General features: G+C 39.4%; 4 protein-coding genes across 4 annotated transcripts; 2 read left to right on the top strand and 2 right to left on the bottom strand.

Annotated features, from left to right (window-relative positions):
- Positions 1–2,479: 2,479 nt before the first annotated feature.
- On the top strand, positions 2,480–4,250 carry LOC143424955 (dynein regulatory complex subunit 2). The gene is made up of 4 exons (XM_076897366.1): positions 2,480–2,686; positions 2,755–3,044; positions 3,237–3,359; positions 4,048–4,250. The coding sequence occupies exons 1-4, from the start codon at positions 2,595–2,597 to the stop codon at positions 4,224–4,226; spliced, it is 684 nt and encodes a 227-aa protein (XP_076753481.1). The 5' UTR covers positions 2,480–2,594; the 3' UTR covers positions 4,227–4,250.
- Positions 4,251–4,444: 194 nt separating this feature from the next.
- Ostdelta (oligosaccharide transferase delta subunit) lies at positions 4,445–9,027 on the bottom strand. The gene is made up of 11 exons (XM_076897364.1): positions 8,892–9,027; positions 8,410–8,618; positions 7,899–8,030; positions 7,487–7,647; positions 7,244–7,383; positions 6,781–7,156; positions 6,352–6,531; positions 6,041–6,263; positions 5,720–5,932; positions 5,209–5,380; positions 4,445–4,934 (listed from the first exon to the last, which is right to left on the bottom strand). Exons 1-11 carry the CDS (start codon positions 8,899–8,901, stop codon positions 4,792–4,794), a joined length of 1,959 nt encoding a protein of 652 aa, XP_076753479.1. The 5' UTR covers positions 8,902–9,027; the 3' UTR covers positions 4,445–4,791.
- Positions 9,028–11,548: 2,521 nt separating this feature from the next.
- On the bottom strand, positions 11,549–22,153 carry Pps (protein partner of snf). The gene is made up of 15 exons (XM_076897208.1): positions 21,998–22,153; positions 21,657–21,917; positions 21,311–21,573; positions 21,063–21,231; positions 20,626–20,937; positions 19,814–20,539; positions 19,459–19,734; positions 19,208–19,384; positions 19,031–19,146; positions 18,548–18,924; positions 17,924–18,432; positions 17,368–17,838; positions 16,903–17,045; positions 13,822–16,827; positions 11,549–12,978 (listed from the first exon to the last, which is right to left on the bottom strand). Exons 1-15 carry the CDS (start codon positions 22,122–22,124, stop codon positions 11,884–11,886), a joined length of 8,028 nt encoding a protein of 2,675 aa, XP_076753323.1. The 5' UTR covers positions 22,125–22,153; the 3' UTR covers positions 11,549–11,883.
- Positions 22,154–23,937: 1,784 nt separating this feature from the next.
- LOC143424641 (activator of basal transcription 1) lies at positions 23,938–24,831 on the top strand. Its single transcript, XM_076896830.1, has 3 exons — positions 23,938–24,143; positions 24,267–24,456; positions 24,555–24,831. The coding sequence occupies exons 1-3, from the start codon at positions 23,963–23,965 to the stop codon at positions 24,829–24,831; spliced, it is 648 nt and encodes a 215-aa protein (XP_076752945.1). The 5' UTR covers positions 23,938–23,962.
- Positions 24,832–25,247: the final 416 nt, after the last annotated feature.

Below are 25,247 nucleotides of genomic sequence, written 5' to 3'. Positions count from 1 at the left end.
TTTATACTTTTCCATCCAATCTTTCAGTCACATAAAAACTGAAAACAGCATAAATAGCATTAATGTATTTGTTCCGTTAGCTAAGCGAAATAGTCAAGAATTTAATTAATAGACCGATAATAAAAGGTAGCGCACCGTGTCGGAAGGTGACAGACGCTGGGGTGAAGGAAAAACATTTAAGGTTTAAGGATAATAGTTAATCAAATGTATGGCAAACGAAATCGATGGCTCTCTCGTTTTTAATTGCGTCGCACACGACATGACGATACGTAACTCAACGTCGCGTCGCATCTGTAATCACGCGTAACGCGAGCTCTGGAAACGAACGTCGAATAATAATGAGTTCAGTTCCATAGTTTTGGATTTACTTGGATATATTTTTCAAAACCAATAAATACACGATGAAGATGGAATATGGTTGCGAAAAGAAAAAGTTGCGAAACTAAAAGAGAAGAATAGATAAAGAATTTCTTTTGTACCTTCAATGAATTATATCCTGGGAGCGATACTCGGTACACTTACACCGCTTCGGGTCATTACGTATTCGTGGACGAAAATCCATCTCGCAATATTTTTAGCTTCGTGTCTTACCTTTCAACTAATTGATTGCTCAACAGAATTGTTACCGAACCAACACCACCTGTCGAAATTGATTACCGTGTCGCACGTCGCGAGTGAAACTTGCGACTGTTGAATGCTATTCAAATGGAAATACCGATGACTATTACAATGTCTATTATAATGGCGTTGCTACACTAAATAAAGTATGAATAAACGTTTGTACCGGTCGTAAAAGGGAAACCTACCTTTAAGGAAAAGGATTTTCTTTTCTTTTTAATGTTATATCGCACATATTTGGTGAAGTAACAATGATGAGAAAATTATTATAGTTAAGGAAAAATGAAAGAAAGAACAGAAAAGAAAAATATATACGAGAAATTTTAATTGCGATATCTTTGCGTTTCGATTTCAAGTTTGCTTAGAAACATGTATGAAGTTGATCTTTAATTTTACGTTCTTGTACGGGTCGTTCCTTTTCATTGCGCATTGTACGGCGAAATCGTCCGATGTATCGCAAGCGGATGTGGAATTTAAAAATAATTCCTTCAGGGATATCGATCTACTTCTCCTGGTAATGAGGAAGGTTATCGTATCGAGCGTACTCGTCGCTATTATACGTACATATGTACATTGGTAGGTATGTAGTTGTTAGCCCCAATTTGATTCGACGTATACGGATGACGGCGCATATTGATAGCTGGTATATCCGCCGGTGTATCCGCCGCTATAACTGACAATAGGACATAGGTTTCTATTAAACGGTAATGAACAAGTTTGTATACCAGGAAGTCGCATACTTACTATTTTGCCTTGTATAAACCGGCTCCAAGAATTCCCGCGCCAACAAGAGCTTTGGCACCAATGGCAGCACCGCCTAATAGAATTGCTTTTTTACCGATTAAAGCTGCTCCCGCGAGCAGAGGCAATTTAAGAAGAGGACTTCTCTTTATGCGCACCACTTGATCTTCGACCTTATCGTTACGTGTAACGTAGGATTGGTGTTTCCCAAAACCAACGATCGGCGATGACGCGTGTACACGATGGATAAGTAGCAATACCATCGGTAGAAGAAAATATAACGATTTCATCTGAAAAACGGAAAAACTACCAATCATCTATCCTTTTCGCTTTACGATCGTACGAAAATCAGTGCTGGAAAGAAGATTATGTAATATCGTAGAATGAAGAAATTTTTACGAAGATTTTGACCTTTGTACTGCCAGGTAGGATCGACACACCGACAGTAAAAAGATTAAATATGAACCGCTTTTGAATAAAAAAAAGAAAAAAAGAAAGATACTAACCTCGTCGAAATTTGATAAACTTGTTACGAACAAAATATTGGAATGTTTCAGATCCAGTGGCTTTTATATAGGAGAAACAGAGATTTTTATCCCTCCCATAACCATTACACCTGCCTCTGCCTTCAAACCCGCAATTCGCAAATCTCCTTCTTCTCACCTAAAGCTATTTTTACTTGAGTATACACACACACCACACACATGCATTCACACGCGCACACCCTTCCCCCTCTCTTTACGTCCCATCTCTTAAATGCCAACGAACTTCCATCTCGTCGGCGGTTAAAGATGCTAGGTTTTTTGCTCGTTTCTTTTCGATATAATATTATCACCGCGACAATACTGGTGCAGCCTTATCCATTCCGTTTGCCACCGAAACAACCCTCCTCCATCTTCCGTGCATGTATGAAATTGTAATTTAAAGACAAACGAGTAAATTCGATATTGGTTCGATAATTGAAGAAATGTTCGACTAATCGAAAAGAACGAATTTCTTCAATTACAGAGAAATATCGATTCGTAAAATTTGATCGTCGTGGACAGTCGTGAAAAGAAACTGTAATTTGGTTGAAAAACAACCGATTCGAAGGGCAAAATATGGTCCGCAGAAAGAAATCGAGGTCAGGAAAAAAGCCGAATACCAACTCGGTAGATTGGAAAAGAGACACGTTCTTTCGCGGACTGGAGCTTAGCGTTTCAAACAGCGAACGTTACCGTTCTTATTGGAGAGAAATGGTTGCACGTATAAAAATGCCAGACATGTGGAAGAAGGTTGAAATATCGTGGCAAACTTTGGAACATGCTTTCGATCTCAAGGACTACAGGTGCGCAAATGGCAAACGATCGGATATGTATAATTGGTACATTATGGAGATTCCGTACACTTTTTCAGCGTCAGTTTATTGCTGGACAGTCTGCAAGAGGCGGACGATCAACATTGTAAAACGAACTGTGCCCATGTGGAAATAATCGATCGATCGTTGAAGGCCCACGAAACGCGATTAGAAATTGTTAATGGGTTTTTCTACGGAAATCTCGAGACGGCGTTACAGGATAAAACCGTAGAGTTTGAAAATATCACTTGTTACCGAAATAAGAGAGAAATCGCTTTACGAAGAATTAACCTGCTCGCTAATCGTCGGAGTGAAAATACATCGAATACTGCAAAAAGTGTTGCGATCAGTAAGATATAAACGCATCTGCGTACACGCATGTGCTCATGTGTGCGTAGTAAAATAGGAACGCATCTTCATCCGTGGCTATGCGTACACAATGGCTATGAATCGAATCTTTTGTTTTCTTTTTTCATTACAATTTAAAGATTTCGCCACTCTCTGGTCGAGTTTTTCGAGTAGTAAATTTCTTCTTTCAAAGGTAAAGTTGATGCTTTTGTGGAGGATGGAAGAAACGAGACAAGGATAATTACAGCGCAACTTCAAAAGAAACTGGAAGATCTTTGGAACGATTTGCGACATGTGTTATCCGAATATCGTAAAAGTACCTACGTGTTATAAATCTGCAAATTGTCGTTTCTTAAACACGAATAATATCTGTAATAGATGCAGAGCATCGAGGAAAGGGTTACGAGGCGGTTAGGAAAAAAGATCAGATCGATCGACAAATGATAAATCGACAATACTTGCGTATCTCAACTCTTCTCGAAGAGATTGCAAAATTTCGAGAGAATATTAATTCCTATAAAAACGAATTTGCGATTCAGCTCCAGCAAATTATGCTAAATACAAGTTATTTTTATAACGTCTACCGGGAAACGTACCAGCGCTTCGTTTTTGGTACGCCTTCGACATCGTGTTTCATCCATAAACGTGCGCAACGATTATTACACTAAATTACATTTACCAGATGATAAAATAAATAAAGGCAAATCAGTGACAATGTCTGTAGAATATAACTGTACTGTAAAGTACTTGAACGAATTGACGACCAAAGGTAAACGCATGCTCGTTTACATGCAAATGTGTCGAAAATACGAAACGCAAGATGAAAAAATACTACCAACAATCGACAATAATCCCGCACGATTGTCGATAAGCGGAAACGATGTCGTTTCACTCGAGATGGTTAGAACTCGTTCTACTGATTCACTACAGCTACATATATACATATAACTTCGATTTCGTTCATAAGATGCAGATATGGTAAGAGTGCTTTGAATTTTTTGTAGGGCATGAAAGATTTTCAAAGTTCCATCAACTTTTGGCGTCGATTAGGCTTTACGCAATTAATCGCCACAGAATTACGCATCGAAAGGGATCGGTTACTGATGGAAGCGAACAGTTTGCAAAAATTAGCGAGACGATACATCATCGATGCGACGAATCTGACGTACAATTAGGTAGGTAAATAATTGATGCAATAAAGGTTTACCCAAAATTGACTCGTTATTATTTAGTTGAACAGAAATCTATCGAATACCGTTGAAAATCATATAGTCGTGTATCTCTTCACTTTTAATAGCACTTTTTACGTAATATTCGATCGAGATAAAGGTAAAATAAATCAGTCTGTAAAGAACTTGTCTACTCATACTTATTTCTTATAGAATTTTTAAGGATTTAACGTAAAGAATAACGCTACAATTGTATTTCGTTACGATCACAAAACTGACTTGTTTGCATATTATTACAATAGAGTCGTATTGCTATTGCTCGTATTTCAATTTTAAATCGAATATTACACTACAATCGGATTTGTGAATATGACAACCATTATTTATTATAAAATATCGATCGCAACCAAACTGTTCATCACTACCGTCGATTTATTCGTTCTGGCTGCAACACCACGTGTGCATGTTATACGTGTGTTGCGTCTTCTTTCCTTGGCTTCTTCCTCCTCTTGCAGAGTGACTTAGTTTCCTTGTATTTCCCAGAAAACTGTCCTTGTTGTAGATAAATGCGTTGAGTTACTAACGTGACTTATGCTTATGTGCTATCCGCGACAACATTTTATTGCCTGCGAGGAATGTAACAACACCTAAACCGAGGAGATATCGTAGAGTCACAAACATGTTCAGTTTCAGCCAGAATATTCCGAAAAGCACAAATATACCTGAAAAAGGTGCAGAAAATTAAAATAACTTACCGTAACGCGGATCAACAGCTGAGATATTTTTACTGACGATGTCGTGAATAATGGGCTACAAATGTAATCTAGTCGTTCGTTACATTTGCGAAAATTTCACTATTTTTTTCTGCGCCCGAGTTATAGTAACGAATTAAGAAAAGAGGCATAGTTCGTCAAGTTTCGGGCATGTTCATTAAATAGGACACGAGTAACGTTGCGCGATTATAAGTAAGGCAATGAGTAAAAATAAAATACTTACTTCCTAGGCCAAGATGAAACGTAACAGCGCTAACCGAGAAAGGGAAATTTGATATATTCACTCCCAGTTTAGCCCACAGGATGAGCAGTAATAAAACTGGGGCTAAGCACAAACCGGTGAACAGATTTGAAACAAAGGCGGGTGGTCTTTTCTCTGGTTCACGAAACATGTGCTGCAACGCATTAATATCGAAGGTCGATTACTGAAATATTTCTTATTGATCATCGCTCTGATAATCGCTTCGGAGGTATTTCAAGTTTATTTATAAAAAGAATTGTCCGTCAAGACGCAAACTAGCGGAAATATTTCTAAATACTATGGTATTCAGAAAAAGGAGGAAATTTTACGGCGACGGTGAAAAATATTTCTTTCCCAATGTTAAGGAGGTGACAGTATCTTGAACGGATTACAATCACTAACGAGCATTGGTTTGAAGAGTAATTACATTTTCCTTGGCAACCGTATCCAGCGACAAGATAATTTTGGTAACTAAATACGTTCTATGACATACCTTTATTTCCTGCTGGGTTGTGTAAACATTGGATTTATATTTGTAGAAAACGCTTTTATCCGCTCGTTCGGTCGATGTTGGTTCAGGAAACTTCAAACTAACCGTTGCCACCGTCCATTGAAAAGGGTTACTCAGCACGGCGTCACCGACGATCAGCTCTAAATTATAATCTCCGCTTTGATAATCAAAATTCATTGCTGCAGTTCCTACTGGCTAAGATGTTACAAGAGAAAGAAGAAGAAGAAGAAGAAGAGATAGAGTTACAAACAATCTCGACAGATTCAACTGTTATGAACGAATAAAGGAGAAGGGTACAATTACCATATCGAACTTATAAATATGCGACGTGTCTGGTTCAGCGACGAAAATTATTTCACGTCCTGTTTTACCGTCGTTTAAACTGGACGCGGAGGAAAGTCGTACGAACGCTTGATGTGTGCGCATAGGCTTCTTACTAGCACCATCTTTAAGTAAAAATCGCATAACTAGTTTCTGCTGCGAGTCAGCTTCGATTTTTTGTGACCACTTGTCGGGGAAAAGCACTCTGCAATTGGCGTTAAATGCATGCTGTGTCAAACCGTATTCCAACGTATTCTCATCGACGTATAAAAAAACTATAACTAATAACTTACCGTGTAAGCTTCGGCTGTGTAGTTTGATCGGCGTCGGCAGTACCAATTTCCATATAATCAACCACAACTTCGCTAAGTACTTTTACCGTGACGGTATTAGTTACCGGTCCCGCCGTGATCGATATCTTATAAAATCCACGTTCCGGTTTCATTTCCATGAAATTCATGGCGAATAATGTTCTGAAATAGAACAGGCATAGATAAAAAAATATTAAAAATTTTCTACACGATCTTTGATGAGATATATGAGAATTGTTGATTTGTTCGTTGAACATGAACCGATCCTTTAAGCTTAATGTTAATCGAATCAAAGGGTCGTATCAACGAGTGCGTTTACTTTACCCCAAGGTATAACCGACATCGAAAGAAAGATTAAACCGTGTCGGTAAAGTATCGGGGCTTTAAAACTGTTCAAAGTCTGATGCTCACTTATCCGTTGGCGAGGCCTGCAAACTTTGTTTGCTGAATATAACAACATCGTCTCCGACTCTTGTCGCTGAATTAGCAGTCACTTTGAACGTATTGGTTAACGGAGTACCTAGTATGTCGCAAACTTTTACTGTGACAAGAGGTTGTCGAGAAGAAATACTGATTTCTTCATTGGCCAGTGTTATGCAGATTGGTCTTTCAAAGTCGTTGTTTGCCAGAGTCGTTAACGCCGAAAGTAAACTTGTAATACCCCTTGGTGTTTGTACGGAACGTCGAGATAGAAAATAATTGGCCACTTTGACTACTTGCTGAGACGTCAATGGTGGTTTCTTTTTCAATGCATTGGAAAGCTTAAAAATACCATTGACAAGAAAACCTTAAACATTTCGAATACACATATATTCAACTGTTGGTAATTTTCTGAAAAGATGCGATTAATTGCACAACACAATTTCATACTCACTAGTTACAGAGAGGCCACCTTCGAACTGTAAATATTGTCCATCTACTTCGTCAGCTTGAATAATGGCATCTTCGATACGATCGAAAGCAAACGCACCATTGGTTCCAAGGTCTGAGGCAATGTGAAACATATAACCCAAACTGTTGGTGAAACGTTCAAGCAAAGAGAAAGAAAAATTAAAATCATCCAACGGAGTATCACGGATGTCTTGGACGTAAAAATTGTTAGTAAAAGAAATCATACTTCCATAAATTGTCGTCCTTTCGCAATGCACTTTGTACTGCCTTTGTTACTTTGTCCACTCTGTCGCGTGATAATTTTTCTGATAAAGCATTCAAACCATTTACTGCATAATATAATTCCATCATACTGCTATTTTCCTTCTCTATTGTACTAGCAAGCATCTATTAGAATAAAAAATTTCCCTTTAGATTGTCATCGAAGACCTTTAACGATACATGTATTAGGAATATATTAGGTTTCCCAGTCAGTAAATATAGTATTCTCCAGTGTAAAGATCCAGTAGAACGAAAGTTTTCAAACATCATTTTGCACAATTTAAGCGATATGCATGTACGTATATATATATATATATATATTATTCAAAATATTTACTATCTGTATTTTATTATATCCCTCAGAGATGTATGTATACCTGTACAACTTTGGATGGTGGATTAGTTTGACAATTTCCTATGGTTCTCCAAATAGATGCAACGTAAAAAGCTTTTTCTATTGTAATATTGTTGTCATCTCTTGCGGCTGTTATTAAAAAGTCACAAATATCCTAGAAATCATATGAACCTTGTTAAAATATTAATAGAAAAGGACTCTCCGAATATTTTCACGGGTAAATAATTCATAATCAGCAAGACTAATCGGAATATCATTGTTATTTCAGTTATAGCTATATCTCATCATACTTTCGACGTATATTGATTGTCACATTTCCAAACTAGCTTTAAAACACGAATTCAACAATAGATCTTGTAAAAACAACTTTGAAGTTTACATCATTCGAGTTCCCCAAATTCTCTCTCTCTCTCTCTCTCTCTCTCTCTCTCTCTCTCTCTCTCTCTCTCTCTCTCTCTCTCTCTCTCTCGTCTTATGCGTATTATATACGAAACGGTTTTCTATTATGTTCCGTTAATATTTGAGCCTCTCACCCGTTTGTTTGATAAAGTTTCACCGAGATATGTGTATCCATGAACGGCATAATATACGAATGCGACATCGTTCGATGTTAATCCTGGTTCCAGCATCTTTTTTAAATGTACTCTATCCCCCATTGTTAAATAGGAATTTGTTGACTGTAATATTTCGGTGGCTGAGACATGAATAGTCGTGGTAATAGCAGTAATTAATAACGCTAAAACTGTAATAAAATAGAGGAACGTAAATTTAAATCGAGTCATACTGGCAATACTTAATGAAAAGTATACATAAGAATATTTAGAACGCGACAATAAACATAAAGTAGTTAATATTAGTGGTACAAGCAGTTTGAAGAAAGTGTAGCGAATGTAGTCGAACGTAATATTCGGGACAAAGAAAAACAATAGCCAAAATATAAATGGCTATGAATAGCCATATCTATGAACGACCGTGAAGAAAATTCGCAAACGGAATATCATTAAATAATACTCACGCGTATTCATTGTGACGAGAATACCGGGAATGCCGGCTGCCACGTTGCTCCCTCAAACAAAATGGCTCTTCATCCATTGCGCGTGTACGAAAAAATGGACGACTCTTCGTTCCGGAAGTAGCTGGCAAAAGGAAGATGTGCCGTAGAAAGAGCATGCGCATGAGGAGTTAGTTGCTTGGAATGCGCGAGCTAAATTATACGAGGTTGTTCTTCTAGGTTCATTTAGTTCATTGCATGTCCAAAAGATAAGTGAGAAGAAAAGTTCCGAGGTATGACACGAGGTTCTGTGGCGTTGACTATACAATGCAACGTACACACGTAGTCGTTCTGTTACCGATCGACCAACTCGAATTCGTGTCGACATCACGGAAAACCTAATATTATAGGTGGGAAGGTCTTTGATGTACAATACATACGTATACATTCAACTTGCTAGTAATACGTTTTTCTTTTTATTTTCTTACTTCTTATTGTTTTATTCAATTAAACACAGTTCGAATACAAATATTGAATGAAATTTATTTTTTATATATTTAAAGTTTATAAGTTGACATTCTATATAGGATTATTAAAATGTACCTGTATGGTTGTAAGCGATAACCAATTAGAATATCCGTATCCTAATACACAAATTTGAAATTAAAGTCGTGCTTTATTGGCGAAAATATAAAATAAAATGAAACCTGTATTTGTGTATTTGCGTAGAAGTGAACAACTGCGGAAGAACAATGTGCAAAATTTGTGCAGCTTTTAACATTATAAAACGAAAAAGAATTTCAAACCTATTTCAAGTAATTAATTTGCGATATGAGGGCGGTACATTGGTACATGTTTTCTTCGACCATCGACGTTTGACGTTTCAAAGCATATATTAGACCGTAATATCGAACGGTTTTCTTTTACCATATTTAAGTAATTTATATATAATAGTTGACTGTAGAATGGTGAAAAGATTTGCGTACAAATAATTGTATTTATATCGAAATGAATCAATTTTGCATTGACGTATAAAATTACATCGAATCATGGTAACGGCGATGATAATAATAATGTTGTTGTTGTTGTTGTTGTTGTTGTTGTCGTTGTTGTTGTTGTTGTTGTTGTTGATGATGATGATGATGATGATGATGGTGATGGTAGTAAAAATAACACTAAGATGACAATAATAGTGTCATTATACAATGAATTGTTATTATGTCACACTATTTAAAACTGTGTGTACAAAACTTAAACTTAACGTTAATTGTTTCATATAAAACGAATAGGGTTGAACGGTAGGAAGGATTTCTTTCGTTCGTATAAGAAGAACAGTGAATTTGTGCAACGATAATTAAAATTCATCTACGAACAGTGAAAATTGTACCAGGCTACCCTTCGATCAAAACGTCTAGTTCCATTTTTTGTTACAAACACATACATTGTTTCTACAATTGTGTATCGATCGATGCTAACTTCGTTTCAATCATATATTTTCGACAATACTTTATAAAAGGTGAACTGTATTTATGTATAGTCATCATTGTAACGTCTAAGAGGAGGTCTTCGATCTTTGACCGGGTTGTTCTGTTATTTAAAAGCGTATCTCTAATATAGTTTATATATGTATATGTATATATAATCGAAATCATTGGTGAAAAAAACGAAACAGCGCGAGCAAGCTAAAACTGAATTGCGAGGAGATATAATACCGGTAATGTATTGACATGCGTTAACTATACAACGCAGCAATACTGTTGTAACGCGTGTGTACAAATTCAAGGCGAGTAACAAAAAGAAAGGGGGAACAGAGCGGAGTGAGAGGGGGGGGGGGGGGGGGAGAGAGAGAGAGAGAAAGAAGTGAGATCTGTATTTTGGTTAGCTTTCGTTGATCTCAAATTCGGAATGAAAAAACATTATGTTACCGTAGTAGATTTTATGATACGTTAAACGATTTAACGGTTTGCGTGTCAAAGAATCTACGATTACACCATTGCATGAACGTTTAATTTTCTGAATGAAATATTACAAAGCTAAAGGTATCGTGCTGTATCCACGAACTCTTAGAATGATGCATGGACTATGAATTACTATCGCACAAATAAATGTACAAATGTGCTGATCAGAGAAATAAAGTCATTGGTCATTCGTAGATCCTTATAACTAACTTATATATACATGAATAGCGCACGTAACACTTATGCATCGTGTTACATAATCTTTTCAGAGAATTTAAACAATATATTACAGCATTTTCAGTAAGACTATATACATGTAGTAGCAAAGGGCTCGACGCGAGCGAATACGGGCTTTCATTTTTATCGCTCCGATATATACAAGTCCTTTTAAATTTATGTTGTCTCTTCTTTTAGTACTATGCATACGTACACTAACGTACAGGGTGCTGGGGATAGGACTGGGCGGTGTACAGAGACCGGGACCAGGGAGGGAAGGAGGAAGAGGGAGACAAAGAAATAGAGAAAGAGAGAGAGAGAGAGAGAGAGAGAGAGAGAGAGAGAGAGAGAGAGAAAGAGATGCCCGCAAAATTATGTAAACATCGACGTTCCGTGGATCGACTTTTAAGATGTGTATTCACCTGAGCATTTGATCTAAATGGCCATCGTTCATAATGCCGACAAACACCCATGATGGACATAATTGAATCAAAGTGGTCGGTGCTTATCGGTATGTGCGCGAGTACAAGTGAATGGACACCCTTACTGAATAACAACGATAAACGGAATATACCAAAGATTGTTGATTTGGTACGAAAATATAACGAACGCGCGGAAATGAATGATTCCTTTATCTTGTTTCATTTTTAGTTGCCATCAGTCATCGAATTCTGTTCGAAAAATAATTGAACAATGTTTTTGTACCGAACTAATTCCAAGTTCGATTTCACTCGTTATCCCAATGACATCGCAAATGTTTGTAATACAAAATAGACGATCGGTTCTTGAAATATGTGATACTTTCAAATTGTCGTCGTAAAAGATCGGTTACTCGAGCACGGTTAATCACCCGACTCTGAAGGGCCTTGACCCCATCGTGACTTTACTACTCTCGATGCTTTGTTCGGAGTACAAGAAGCTACACTGTCATCGCTAATCTTTCGTTTAACGCTTAACACAATTCCACTCTTAGGGACGAATTTCGATCGAGAAGGTATCGTTTTCGACGCATTATTTTCTACACTTGGTGGCGTGGAGGGGAACGGGGGAAAATCCTCGTCTTCGAGACCTGGTGGTTTCGGTTGTTCAGGGGCAATATTTCGCTTGAACGGTTCTGAAAAATGGTTTTTGTAGATTGGAGTTGCTTCGTGAGAAGAAGAATTCGTTGTTGACGCTACACCTGAGAAATTTCCAGATACTGGCATTAACGATGGTGAGGAAGTTCCCATGAGCGTTGGAAGAGCTGTAGTTGTGGACAGACTTGGGATGGTAGAATTTTCGCTCGTTACGGTTCCTGCTATTGTTGGTGGTGTTGTTGTTGTTGTTGTTACTGCTGTCGCTACTGCTGCCGCTGTTGTTGCTGCTGCTGCTGCTGCTGCTGTTGTTGTTGTTGTTGTTGTTGTTGTTGTTGTTGTTGCTGCTGCTGCTGCTGCTGCTGCTGCTGCTGCCGCGGCGGCTGATGCAGCTGCGACGGCAGCCAACTCTTCTTCTGCTTTTCTGATCAAATCCAAATCGCTTAATGTACTTAAAGTGCTCTTATTTTCTTTTTCCTTTGAAACAGATTCTTGATGATTGGTTGACAGTTCGTGCGAACATTTCTCTGAATTCGGTTTGCTTGATCCGCTTACAGATAGTTTCACGGACGGCGGTGAGGAATATTTTTCTGAATTTTGGTAAATCGATGAGTTGGTAGTAGTTAAGAAGGTAGCGCTCGGCTTAGATGGTAGATATGGATCTACCTTCGAGCTCTCTTGCCGTTTGACGTTAGCTAAAATCTCTTGCAAATTTGGCGGTATCGTTATATTTGACACTTTCTCAAGGATTGGTTGTGTAAACTTTGAAATACCCGGAGGTGGTGGTGGTGTAAACGATCTTGAATCCGAAGGACTATAAGCTTCCTCGCATTCGTCACTGACCGGTGGGTCCAGCCCTAAACCCTGAAATCAATAAGAATAGAGATAATTTCATGGTCAACCACTTTATTTTCTCACTTTTCTCTCAATCTTATTCGATTTAATTCTTTCGATAATCGTGGTATCCACGTACGAATGGATCGATTTGTTTAAGACAATTAAAATAGAATTCAAATTCGTCTCTTCCTCTTTCCCCTTTTCCAATCACATTCTCTTATATCTCTGAATCAAACGATTAGGCAAGATAGCCGTTGAAAATAAATAAATAAATAAAACATAACTGAAAGGTACGAATTAAAGAGGAATAGATTTCTACTTTTCATTTCAGCAAAAAATAGTTTTTTTATATATTTTTCGCTATGACAAATAACGATTACCATAAAAAATAAAAAAATTTATACGATACTTGCGTTTGTACCGTATCAAGATGGACAGCTTAGATATTCAAAATTTCAAAGATAAAATTTATTAAGAAACTTATGTCCATGTGGATGCGTGTGTGCATGTGGATAGGCACGGCGTTCGCTCGTCGCTCGAAAGGGAAAGAGAGTGAGTGAGAGTGAGTGTGAGAGTGAGAGTGAGAGTAGGAGTGAGAGTGAAAGTGAGAGTGAGAGAGAGAGAGAGAGAGAGAGAGAGAGAGAGAGAGAGAGAGAGAGAGAGAGAGAGAGAGAGATAATTAAAATAAACGTTACCCTGGAGAAGAAACGCAAAAAGTAAGAATTCAAAAGCAGCTCGATGAGAGATAGGAAGCGGAGGATACCACTAGGTGGGATAGATCGAAAACAATTTTATTTACAACAGGACAAAAGGAAAAACAATAACATTCGATTGTATAAAAGATAAAAATTGTTGTTTAAAAATTCTCACCGGCAAAGTAGGCGTTGATTCACCAAGAAACGAGGAGCTTATACTCTGTATTTGTTGCTTCTGTTCTTCGATTTGTCTATTCAACTCTTCCATTTTTCGTTGGAGCTCGTTGGAATTTTTATTGGAGGAAATGATACCGGCATCGATCGTGTGGCAAGTATCGACACCCACCGAGTCCGATAACGAGGGTATCGTTGGTGTCGGTGCCAAAGTCGAGGACGAGGATGTTCGTAAATCCATGTCGATCTCTTCTTCGTCCATCTGGCCGGGACTGTAAGGCTCGTCGCCGTCATCGTCGAGGGCTATTTTACCAGGCGAAGAGGTAAGGTCGATCTTCGAGGATAATTCGGGAACTATTTTACATATGGTCGCGGTATCGAGTAGCGTACCCCTCGACATTCCTATATGCGCCCTGTTCAAACTATCAAGAGCCGTTTGGGTGATCGAATGTTTTTCTTTCGTCGATTCGATCGTACCTCCGCTTACGGTTATTTTGTGATATGTACTTGTTGCGGTTGCCGAGGGAGACATGGAGGCGGCCGTGATGCTCGTTGGCGTTGCCGTTGAACTGACCGTACCAGCTGCGATCGTATTGACACCGGTAGGTTTATCTTTCGAACCACCTACCAACGGTGGCGTGTAACTTCGATCGACATCCTTTTTCGACAATTTCATCGACACACTCGAAGAAGTTACACCGGCAAGCCGCTTCCTCTTGTTACGAACGATAATTCCTAAAAGAAGATGCGGTCTGTGTTCTTCGAAACCGGGGCTATTCAAAGGTAATAAAACCTGAGGTATTGTGCTTTGACTTGAAAATGGCATTATATAAAAGTCCTTTATGTTTTTCGAGACATTTCCAACGACTCCAAGTCGGCTTCTACTATTCAAGTAACTGTACAGAGTTATATACGGGATCTTCTCTTCGTCATTAGCCGCGGTAAGCCGAATTACCAGTATCTCTTTCGAACCGGTCTTCTTCATCTTCGAAATGTAATCCCAAACAGTCTCGTGGCTTATTCTGCCTACAACGTCAACCGTGTCTGGCAAATCTTCCATCAGATCTCTCGCGTGACCACTGACTTCTTGCGCGGTGATGAAGAACTTTGCGACGTCTACCATGTTAACGAAACCTCTCCAGACAGTTTGCCATCCTCCTTTCGGTGTCTCGTTTTCAACGGCCGTTGGTTCTTGGTCTCTTTCCCTGTCAACGTCGTCGTTGATGTCCGGCGTTTTAATCGTTACTGTCGAAGAGGGTTCCCTGTCCGACACGTCAGAGTCATTTCCATCGATGGTGTTGGTAGTCGCCTCGTCCTCGATGTGACGCCATAATCGATCCTCGATCGACTTCTCTGTCGGTGTTCCCGTCACTGTCGAACCCGGCGGTTCTTCTTTCTTTTCCATTTCTCTCTTTCTCTCCTCCTCCCTTCTATTATCAACAAGATCCTTCGATTCGCCGTGAGCGAAGCCCCCGCTGTTACGATTCCTCGCGCCGGTAAAAGCGTTTTCGTTATTCTTGTGCCGTTCGCGTTCCCTCTCTCTCTCCTTTTGCTTGATCTTCTCTCTGCTGCTTCTACTTTCACGGCTCTTTGATTTATCCCTTTCATTCCCACCGGCTCTAGATCGTTCTCGATCTTTCTCCCGGTCACGTTCCTTTTCTTTCTCACGATCTTTCTCTCTTTCACACTTGCTCTCCTTATCGCGACACTTTCTTTCTCTGCTCTTTTCTCTGGTTTTACTGCGTTCCCTGTCGTCCCTACCGTGCTTGTGCCTACTCCTACTGGTGCTTCTGCCACGCCTGTCGCTTGTCCCGTTCTTCGAACGCGGTCTACCATCTTTCTCTCGCCCCCTTTCTTTCTCTCTTTCTTTCTCTTTCTCCCTACCTCTGTCTTTGTCCTTCTCTTTTTCCTTCCTTCTCTTATCCGAATCGAAACTTCTCGATCTTTTCGCATCCTCCTTGGCTTTCAACCTTTCGTCGCCATTCGTCCTCTCCGAATCTTTCTCCGTATCGTCCACGGTCGATGTTATACTGTCGGCACTGTTCAGCGCGGTAACGATATCCTGAACGGGAGTTTTCGGGTCAACGCGGTCAATTCCACCGTCGTTCTCGATTATTTGTTCACCTTTGTGCGTCTTAACAACGATGGATTTAGCCTGAGCCATTAAATCTAACTCGTTCTTCTTGATCATTTCTAACTGATGCTTCGTTTCTTTTTCACGCCATTCGGCTAATTCTTGGCTAGCCATTTCATCAGGACTTAGTCTTACAACCGCATCCGGAGTCAGTGATCTGTCGGCTATTTTTCTAAACAACGTCAAGTTCTTCGTGTCTTTTATGTTAAATACGAGGCTTCTATACTTGGCTTTGTACTTTGCACCGGTGTCCTTGAAATATTTATACAACTCCAATTCGATGTTGTAGGCTAGATCGGCTATTTCCTCATCGGTAAGCTTTAAATCCTCGGTTTCTTTTATACGGCTAGACAACAATTCTGCCAATGTTTTCCGTATGTTTAACCTTATCGGTTCGGTCTCGGGCTTCTTCGGTGGACTTGGCTTGATCTGTTGCTGTTTCGATTGCAAGCCTGCTACCTGTTTCAACTCTTGTTTCTTTACATTTGACATTTGCTTCGGCGACACTGCGCCCACCAGTTGTCTCGATTGCGGCTGAGCGATCAATTTCGCCGTTGTATTTTTCAATAGTAAAGGACTCTTGTTTGTTGAATGCGACAATAGTGTTTGCTTGATTTGTATTGACTTTGCGCTTGACACCTGATTCTGTTGTTCTTGTTGTTGTTGTTGTTGCTGTAGTTGTAGTTGTAGTTGCTGTTGCTGTTGCTGATGCTGATGCTGATGCTGTTGCTGCTGTTGCTGTCCGCTAGAGATTACTGTGATCTTTTTATTTCCCGCCGTTAAAATCACTTGTTTAGAACCTGGTATTTTTGCATACGTCACCTTCGGGAGATTCTGTCCTTTTCCAGGTGATGATAGTAACGTAGATTTTCCCTTGAAGTACAGTTGAAAATGTTTAAAGAAACACGAACCACGTATGATCGAAGGGAGGGCTGCTTATATACTTACTGCTTTACCAGATACTTGCGATTGGATAGTGGTAATCGTTTTCCCTAATTGCAACGCACCGAGATTATTTGCCCCAATCACTTCGAACGTAGGATGTTCCTTTAACCATGCACGCAAATTTGATCTTGTTGGTGCGTCAGAGCCTTGAAAACATACATTATGATAATAAATGAGGATCTAATAAAGTAGCTCGATGTCGTTAACGTAATATTCTGCGAAACGAATATTTCTCATCAGAAATATTACCCAATTTGGAGATAACATGTGCTTAGTTGCAGATGCGCGTTTCCAGTCCTAACAAATTGTCGAAAAATATCCAGCTATGCGCGCAATTCGAAATGACCACTATTGACCGAGAACGCACTACAGTCAATTGTATCGTTTATCCGGGTGAAATGAAAGGGTGCCTGCTGTTCTCGCGTGACATCATCCGCAGAGGAAGTGTTAAAAATGCATAGAATTTACCTGTTAATACTCTTCCCGTCTTTCGTTCAAAAACGATTACTCTAGCATCGGACTTGATCTTTGAAGCGTGATCGAATGGTGACGGCCTTGCACCCTTCGGACTGACTGTTGACCCTGGTATCGGTTTGTCCTTGGTCAATGTTTCTTGGGCGTGTGCGAGTATACACGCATCCGAACAATAAATGCTTGAGTTTCTGGCCTCTTTTTTACAAACGACACATTGCATACCGGTAGAATATTGGACGCTGCCATAGTCACAGTCAGAATGTATCAAAGGCGACGTTTCACCACCAAATGAAGTTTGATTGATGGAAATAAGACTTTTCGAATTATCAGGTTGAATATCGGATTGAATTCGCTGCTTTATACCAGATGCGGTCTGCATGTTTAACTTCGCTTTTACCTCTTCGTCTTTTTTCTTGGCACAGTTTGGACAAACCCACTCTATTCCTTTCTCCTCCATTTGTTGTCCTAGACGCAAGAACGATAAAGCAACATATCAAATTATACATAGATAGCTGTTGTACCTCATTGTAGTTCACTCAGTCCCGCTTACCCATTGCTTTGCTGACATGCACGCATTTTCCATGAAACCAATCTTCGCATACGTCACAACAAATCATGAAACGGTTATTATGCGGTCGCTTGCAAATACACCAAAGCCTGTCAGGATCGTCTTCAGAATCGGAATTATCTTCCTCTTCCTCCTCCTCCTCCTCCTCCTCCTCTTCCTGCTGCTCCTCCTCTTCCTCCTCCCTCCCAATCGGCCTTCTATCTTTTTCTTGTAGCCCCCCTTCCTCATCCCCTTCCGCAGCTTCCTCTCGCATATCTTCTTCGTCGTCGTCGTCGTCGTCATCGTCATCGCCGCCGCCGCCACCGCCGGCGCCGCCGTCTTCTTCTTCTTCTTCTTCTTCTTCCTCTTCCTCTTCTGCTTCCTGTTCTTCTTCTCCTCCTCCTTCCCGAACACGAATATTATTTCCGTTTGATCCAGCTCGATCTATATTCGCGTAGACCTCGTGTTTGATAGACTGTGGCGGTCTTTGTTGCATCTTCTGTACACTATAACTGTTGATAAAAATCGTACCGGATGTAATTTCCGCGAGAATTGTACCAAAAGTAATACGCATCCACGATGTGTTTTCTATATTTATTATTCTATTCTAATTATCGAATTACGTACCCGAGTTTCTGTACACGTTTACCGGACTCAAGTGGTTTCTGTACAACTTCATTCTTGACTTGTAATCGTTTACTTCTGGTAGCTGGTGCTTCGATAGGAGGTAGTGTTATTACACGACCACCACGAATTATTTGAATGGGTTCCTTATCGTCTTTCGCAGATTTTTTCCCCGTCTCTTTGGTGGCATTTGTAGTCGTACTAGTAGACGCAATGACCGTTGTCGTACTCGACAGAGTAGTCGTTACAACTATTGCCGCAGAGGCGTCCAATGATGATTTAGCGCTTTCTTGTTCAGACGTGATTAAAGAAGGACTAAGCACATTACTTGGGGTTAACGCTTCGTGCGCTACTCCTCCTCCCTGTTCGACAAGTGCAGCCTGTGCGGAATGTTACGATATTAAAAAAAGAAAGAAAAAAAAAGGAGGTATAAGCGAATAGTATACTCTAAGAAAGTAAGAATTGGAAAGCGAAAATTTATAATACATGTTCGGTCAGGTCAACACCGAGTTCTTCTTGTAACAACAAAGCCTCGGCAAGTAATTCCTCTTCGTGTTTATTGGCCTCCATTTCTAACGTCGCCAGTAAATGTTCCTCGCCTTCTATACCACCTAGAATGTACGTAAGAATTTAATAAAAAGAAGAAATCAGTACCGTCGCTACTTGAACCGTTGTTACTTGAATCCAAAGCCGGTTGTAACTCCTCTGATGTATTGAATTTTACACCCGATTTAGATTCCACATCGTGGTTCTGCACCATAGAATTACCATTATCTCGTTTCTCTGTAGCGACAGGAGCTTCTGCGTGTACAATTCGATCCGAGGTTGTAGAAATGATATCTTTAACCATAAATTATGAACAATAAGTACGAACGCGTAATAACTCTCGAGTATATCCATGCAAATGTAGTAACCTGAACGATTCAATGCTCCGGAAGTGGTTGATATCGATGTAGATAGTGACGACGAATGCGTCGTTTGCGCAGGAGTTCCAGTTGCAGAAGAGGCAGCGACTGCGGATGGTGTCGTAGAAATGGCAGATGTTACAATATTTTCTTGAATTTTTGAATCCCCATTCGAGCCAACGACACGTCGAATAATATCTGGTGTTGAAAAAAGGGCGGGACCTAAACTATCTACCATGTATGCCGGCGATTTTCGGTTTTCTTTCCTGAGATGCTTCTTTGTGCCTAAAAAAATAAAATCAACATATTTAACTTGAAAATAATTAATAAGATATGACGAGGCAAACAAGATATGCTAATTAACCATCGAAAAGCTTGCTGTTCTCTGCTACTTTACCGGAATCGATTTCTATTTTCGTAATTGTTTCTAAACCGTCAGCAGCCTGTTTTTTTTTCTCTTTTTTCAGATCGCAAGATTTTACTTTCGGAATGGCAGCGGCGGGTGACGTTACTTTTGCCGATTGTTGAGGTTGTTGTTGTTGTTGTTGTTGTTGTTGTTGTTGTTGTTGTTGTTGCTGTTGCTGTTGCACGTTTAATGTTTGACTCTGTATCACAGACGACACAGCAGGCTGCTGCGTTGATACTTGCGACATGGTTCCTTTCATCTGTGCGACCGATACGTTTGACGTAATAGTTCTCGTAGCGAGAGGAATTTGAATCAGTTTGCCGTCTTTAGTTGTAAAAAACTTAGTTCCGGTTTGATTAAAGAATTTCCCCTTTGGAAGGATCATTTGTTTCTTCACGTCGACGTTTTTAAGATCATTTGGTTTCATAAGCACTTGTTTCTGTACAAAGGTAACTTTTTGATTAGACCTTCCTTGCCCGGGTTTCGTAAGAATCATATCGCCTTTAATCATATTAGCGTTGATCAAATTTGCTTTGACTTGATTCGTCGTTTGCAAAGGTTTATCAAAATTTGTCGACATATCCTCACTCGTAATTAAAGATGACTCGATGCGTTGCGACTCCTCTTTTTTCCGTCCGATAGTAGTTTTAAACTGTCTTCTACCTTTAACGAGATGAAATCCACCTAAATAGAAATGAAGGCGCGTGAAAGTAAGTAATAATCTCTGTCCATCGTGATAATAAGTTATCGTAAATTTATTGTTTTCATACCCGATTTCTCGTCTTTTTCTGGACTCTTCATAGCATTCACAGCAGCCGCCATTTCCATATCTAATCGACGAACTTGTTCCATATCCATTTGTTTATTAGGACCCCTCCTACGAGTGGCTGCCATGCTTCCTCCTCTGGTGGTAAGGCCTTTTCTGCCACCTCTAGCTCTTATACCACCTCTCCTAGGCCCTCGTGGACCAAAATCTGAATCATTGTCAGATGGTGGTTCTGAATCTGACGATTCAGTGGACGATGTTAACTCGTCCTCATCCTCGTCGTTAGGTCTCCCTTCCAATAATCCTCTTTGAGGGTCTAATCGAAGGAAAGAAACAAAGGAAAAGAAAAGTATAATTATCGTTACGATTATAGACTAGAGCACGATTAGACGACGACGACGACGACGACGACGACGACGATAAAAAACATGCGACGATTACGTTTTCCGACGATGCTCTGTTGCATTACACCGGCAGTCAAATTTCTCGACATCGGATGCCCAACAGACTTGGGCGTATTTGCCGCACCGACGGACGATCTTGAATTAGTATTGCAAGCGGAAACGGAAGTCGCGGAAATATTTTTTCTTGGTCGGCCCACCGGCTTTCCCTAAAAAGGATAACCACATCGTAACGATGAACTCGTTCAGTTTTCATCTTCTCGTTAAAACGTAAATGAAATATCTTACAGTTTTTGCAATACCCTTAGGCTGAACTCTCATTCCGGTTGTACTCTCGACATCGGTCACAGGTGATGATGTTTTCGATGTTCCGGGAGAAGGTGAATATTGACGCGCGCATTGTCCAGAACCATCGTCAGAAGTAGGTGAATCGATAACAGGCAATGGATCCTTTGGTTTTGGATCGGAAGGTGACAATCTGCTTGTGTAACAATGATCCAATTTTACGCTATACCTTATAGAGTTTTGTTGTTCCTCTACGGTTAACATATCTGCGAAGAAAATGAATAAATTACTGTTCGAATCTGTTAGATTGTAATCTCTATGTCGACGTGCGATAAAAGAGTAGGAGTACCGAGCATCGCCGTAACATTCTCTCCAAGAATCTGTTTTGCTTCTTCACTTTGCAAAGCTGTCTCCAACCGCTCCAACTGTTCCGGATCCATTTCTAGGAAAGGGTCGACCAAACTATTGGTGTCGGTCGAGGTAGCTCCAGAATTTATTGCAGTAGTCGCGTAAGCCGGAGGATCGACGGTTAGCGTAATATCTCCATTTTCGCCATCAGTTTCTGCTTGCCCTACTCTAACAACGCTGACATTTGCATTGGACTGATTCACTGAAATAGATCAGTATCGCTAAATATCTGGTATGTCTGATAACATCGATAATATTAATTGTCCACCAAATATCGCTTACTGATTAAACTTTGCAAAGTTTCCTGATCAACCGATATTGTACCATCATCGTTGACAATAATAATCAATGTATCATCCTTTTTCTCTGAACCACTCTCTTGTGGCTCGATAATGTACGAACTGGACATGTTTTGTTTTTCTAATTTAGTACGTACAAACGTTGCGGTATTCACAGTGTGAATTTAATGAGACCGTTCAGTGAAAAAAGAGCCGTATCGTACCCATCCCGTGAATAAATGGTAACCAAGAGAGAGAAAGATTGTGAACGGTCTTGTAAAAGGGTAGTAACATTTGAACGAGCATTTAAACTGGCAGAATTAATAAAGAAGAATTCCGAGAAGAGTTTAGCCACGTTCCTGGTGTTCTATACGTGGGAATGAAGTTTCGCTTGTGCTTACTTCCGATTTTTCGTATCAGACAAAGCATCGAAACAAATGGTACATTTGAAAGATTCTATCGAGAGATGAAAGCACGCTAAACACGAGAAACTAAATACGAGAAGCAATAAAGCTTAGAAGGAGAAACAGCGCGATACGGAGTGTACCGTGTCGTTCACGATTGTCACGTTATTATCTGTGTACAGATAAAGAATGTACAATTTAGAAACTTTGAAAATGTTGTACGCGACGTTTCTTTAACACTCTCCAATCGAATTGCTATTAATCGGTAGTAAAAAAATCAAATAACACACCGTCTTTAGTATCACACTTTGTAAAAAGCATAACGTTCACGGTCAAGTAAACAGTACCGCCAAGATGAGGATAGCCGCCATTTTGTTTGATTCGGCCAAGTAACGTTCCTTAAAAGTTTCTGGTCATTCCTTGTTTCGTTATTATTAAGTTACTTTAAAGGGAAATTATTCATATAAACGTTTATCTCCGCCGGACTTTTATGAAAGTGACACAACTAGCGGGAAAAATGAAACCTTTTCCAAATATCCATGATGTTACAAATGCACTTACACCTTTCTGCACACACTGAGACGCTGCGCGATCCTTGTTGCGCAACAACAAGAGCAAACCAATAATATCATAGCATGTTGAACACGCCGTATTCAATTGCGGATAAAGATGTGATGTTAAATTTTATTAATCTTCTAATAATCTCTAATCTTTGTTACACACACACACACACACACACACGTGCGCAAATACACGTATGCGTGTATATGTATTGTATAATATGTTAGTATAGGAAGGAGATTAGCATAGAAGGCATATACATAGGTGCGTCGTGCGAGAACTCACACGCACGGATTAGTCAGAAGAAGCGCGATTAAGCGTCACACTACCTTGTGCAAAAAAATGATTTTATTACTGGTGGCGCCAGTATTTCTTCAGAAGGTGCTCAAACTGGTCGCTCGTCGTTATCGACGACAACATAAAATTCTGACATACTCGGGGCGCCATCTTTCTTCTAAGAGATGATGCAAACTTGTTTGATCGCCGGTTTCAGCTCTGTTCGACGAGATGGCGTCGTCTGGCCACCGTTAATTGATTTAGTTCACTGCCGGCAACGATGCGCGACCAATTTGTGGACTTTTCCAAAAGATGACGCAACACAGATGATACAGATTTAGGCTTTGTTTAATTATAGTAACTTTGGTAAATAACTACTAAAGAACCGAGCAGGAACTGGAAATTAAATTCGGATTCATCAGTGTAGAGTTATCAGTTATAGAAAGACTGTCTTCTAGCAATAATCGAGATACGTAGGAGAGACGTATTTCAGACGGTTCTACGGATCTACTAAATTTGTAGGTACTCATTTGATGAATCACCGACGATTACCTACTCAAAGTAAATACAAATCGTACAATTTGTTGTTTGTAGAGAGTCGAGTTGAAGTTGTACGTGTATAGTGATATGTATGTAGATATATAGGTTTCATTCATCTCTCATCAAGAGTTAAAAATAAAGTGTGTAGAAACGAACACGTGGTGATTTCTAATAAACTAATTCGACAAATGGAGAAGATTGAAAACGCGGAAATTGTGAAAGATGATGATATATCGAAGACGAAAAAACGAAAGCGTGGAATTGTATATTTGTCTAGTATACCAAAATACATGAATATCGCGAAAATTCGCGAATTACTTTCAGTATATGGGAGAACGGGAAGAATATATTTACAATTAGCAAATAATGGTTAGTTGTGTTCCACGAAGCATTGTTGTATCCTTTTTTGTTGTATGGCGCCTTGTGTAGCCTTCACGACTATCAGCTTTGATTTCTATTAGTTTGATTAGTATGATTCGTACCTTGATACAGGTCAGGATCAGAATGACAAAACAAAGAAGCGGAAGAAGATTTGCGCAAAGTCCTTTACAGAAGGCTGGGTCGAGTTTGAAAGCAAAAGAGTAGCAAAATATGTTGCATCGACGTTGAACAATAAACAAATCTCCACTAGAAAGAAGAGCAAATTTTACGATGTTATTTGGAACATAAAGTACCTTCCACGGTAACGAATAACATAATAATTATATATTTTTAAATTGTTATTATCAAATTTGCTGTAGGCAACATTAGTACCCTTTGACTTCTATTGGCTTTGACTAGATTCAAGTGGATTCATTTGAGCGAACGTCTAGCTTATGAACGAGCAGTACGTAAGCAAAAGTTACAGACTGAAATTGCCCAGGCTAAACGAGAGACCGACTACTATTCTCAAAACATTGACAAAAGTAGAAAATTGCATTCTAAACAACAAGATGGAACTAACACTTTTATACCACCTGTGATAAAACAGAGAGATACGGATGCCGAAATCAAGGGCAAGAAAGAATACGAGCTTGTAACGAATAGGACAGATTTCTTAAAATCGTTGTTTGGATGAAACGTTTGAGCGAAACGAATACTAAAAAAATATATTTTCAATAAAATTTTCAGAGATCCTTCCAATACGGAAATAACAGTGTCATATCGTCTTTATGTCCTTTTTTTATTTTTATCTAAATAACTAACTACATTAGAGTTGTATCAGTTTTTGTTTGTCAATGAACTTACTCTTACATCTTAATGCAAACGTTTAAAGTAACTATACTGTGTAATAGCGTGCATTATATTACGAATCGTTTACACAGTACAACACTTATGTGAAGGGCATTACAAGCAGTATTACAATGTTAAAAATGTGGAAAAACTTCAATTATAAATCACCCCTGGTATAACGATGCTATAAGGATTGCTATAAGGATTTGTTTTCGTACCATTAGATGCCGTTTATGTATAAAATTTTAGACGAATTCACCA

The sequence above is a fragment of the Xylocopa sonorina genome, chromosome 6 (genome assembly GCF_050948175.1).
Source record: "Xylocopa sonorina isolate GNS202 chromosome 6, iyXylSono1_principal, whole genome shotgun sequence".
Classification (NCBI taxonomy): domain Eukaryota; kingdom Metazoa; phylum Arthropoda; class Insecta; order Hymenoptera; family Apidae; genus Xylocopa; species Xylocopa sonorina.
Note: the sequence above shows the minus strand (reverse complement) of the source record. Positions and strands in the feature narration are given on the sequence as shown.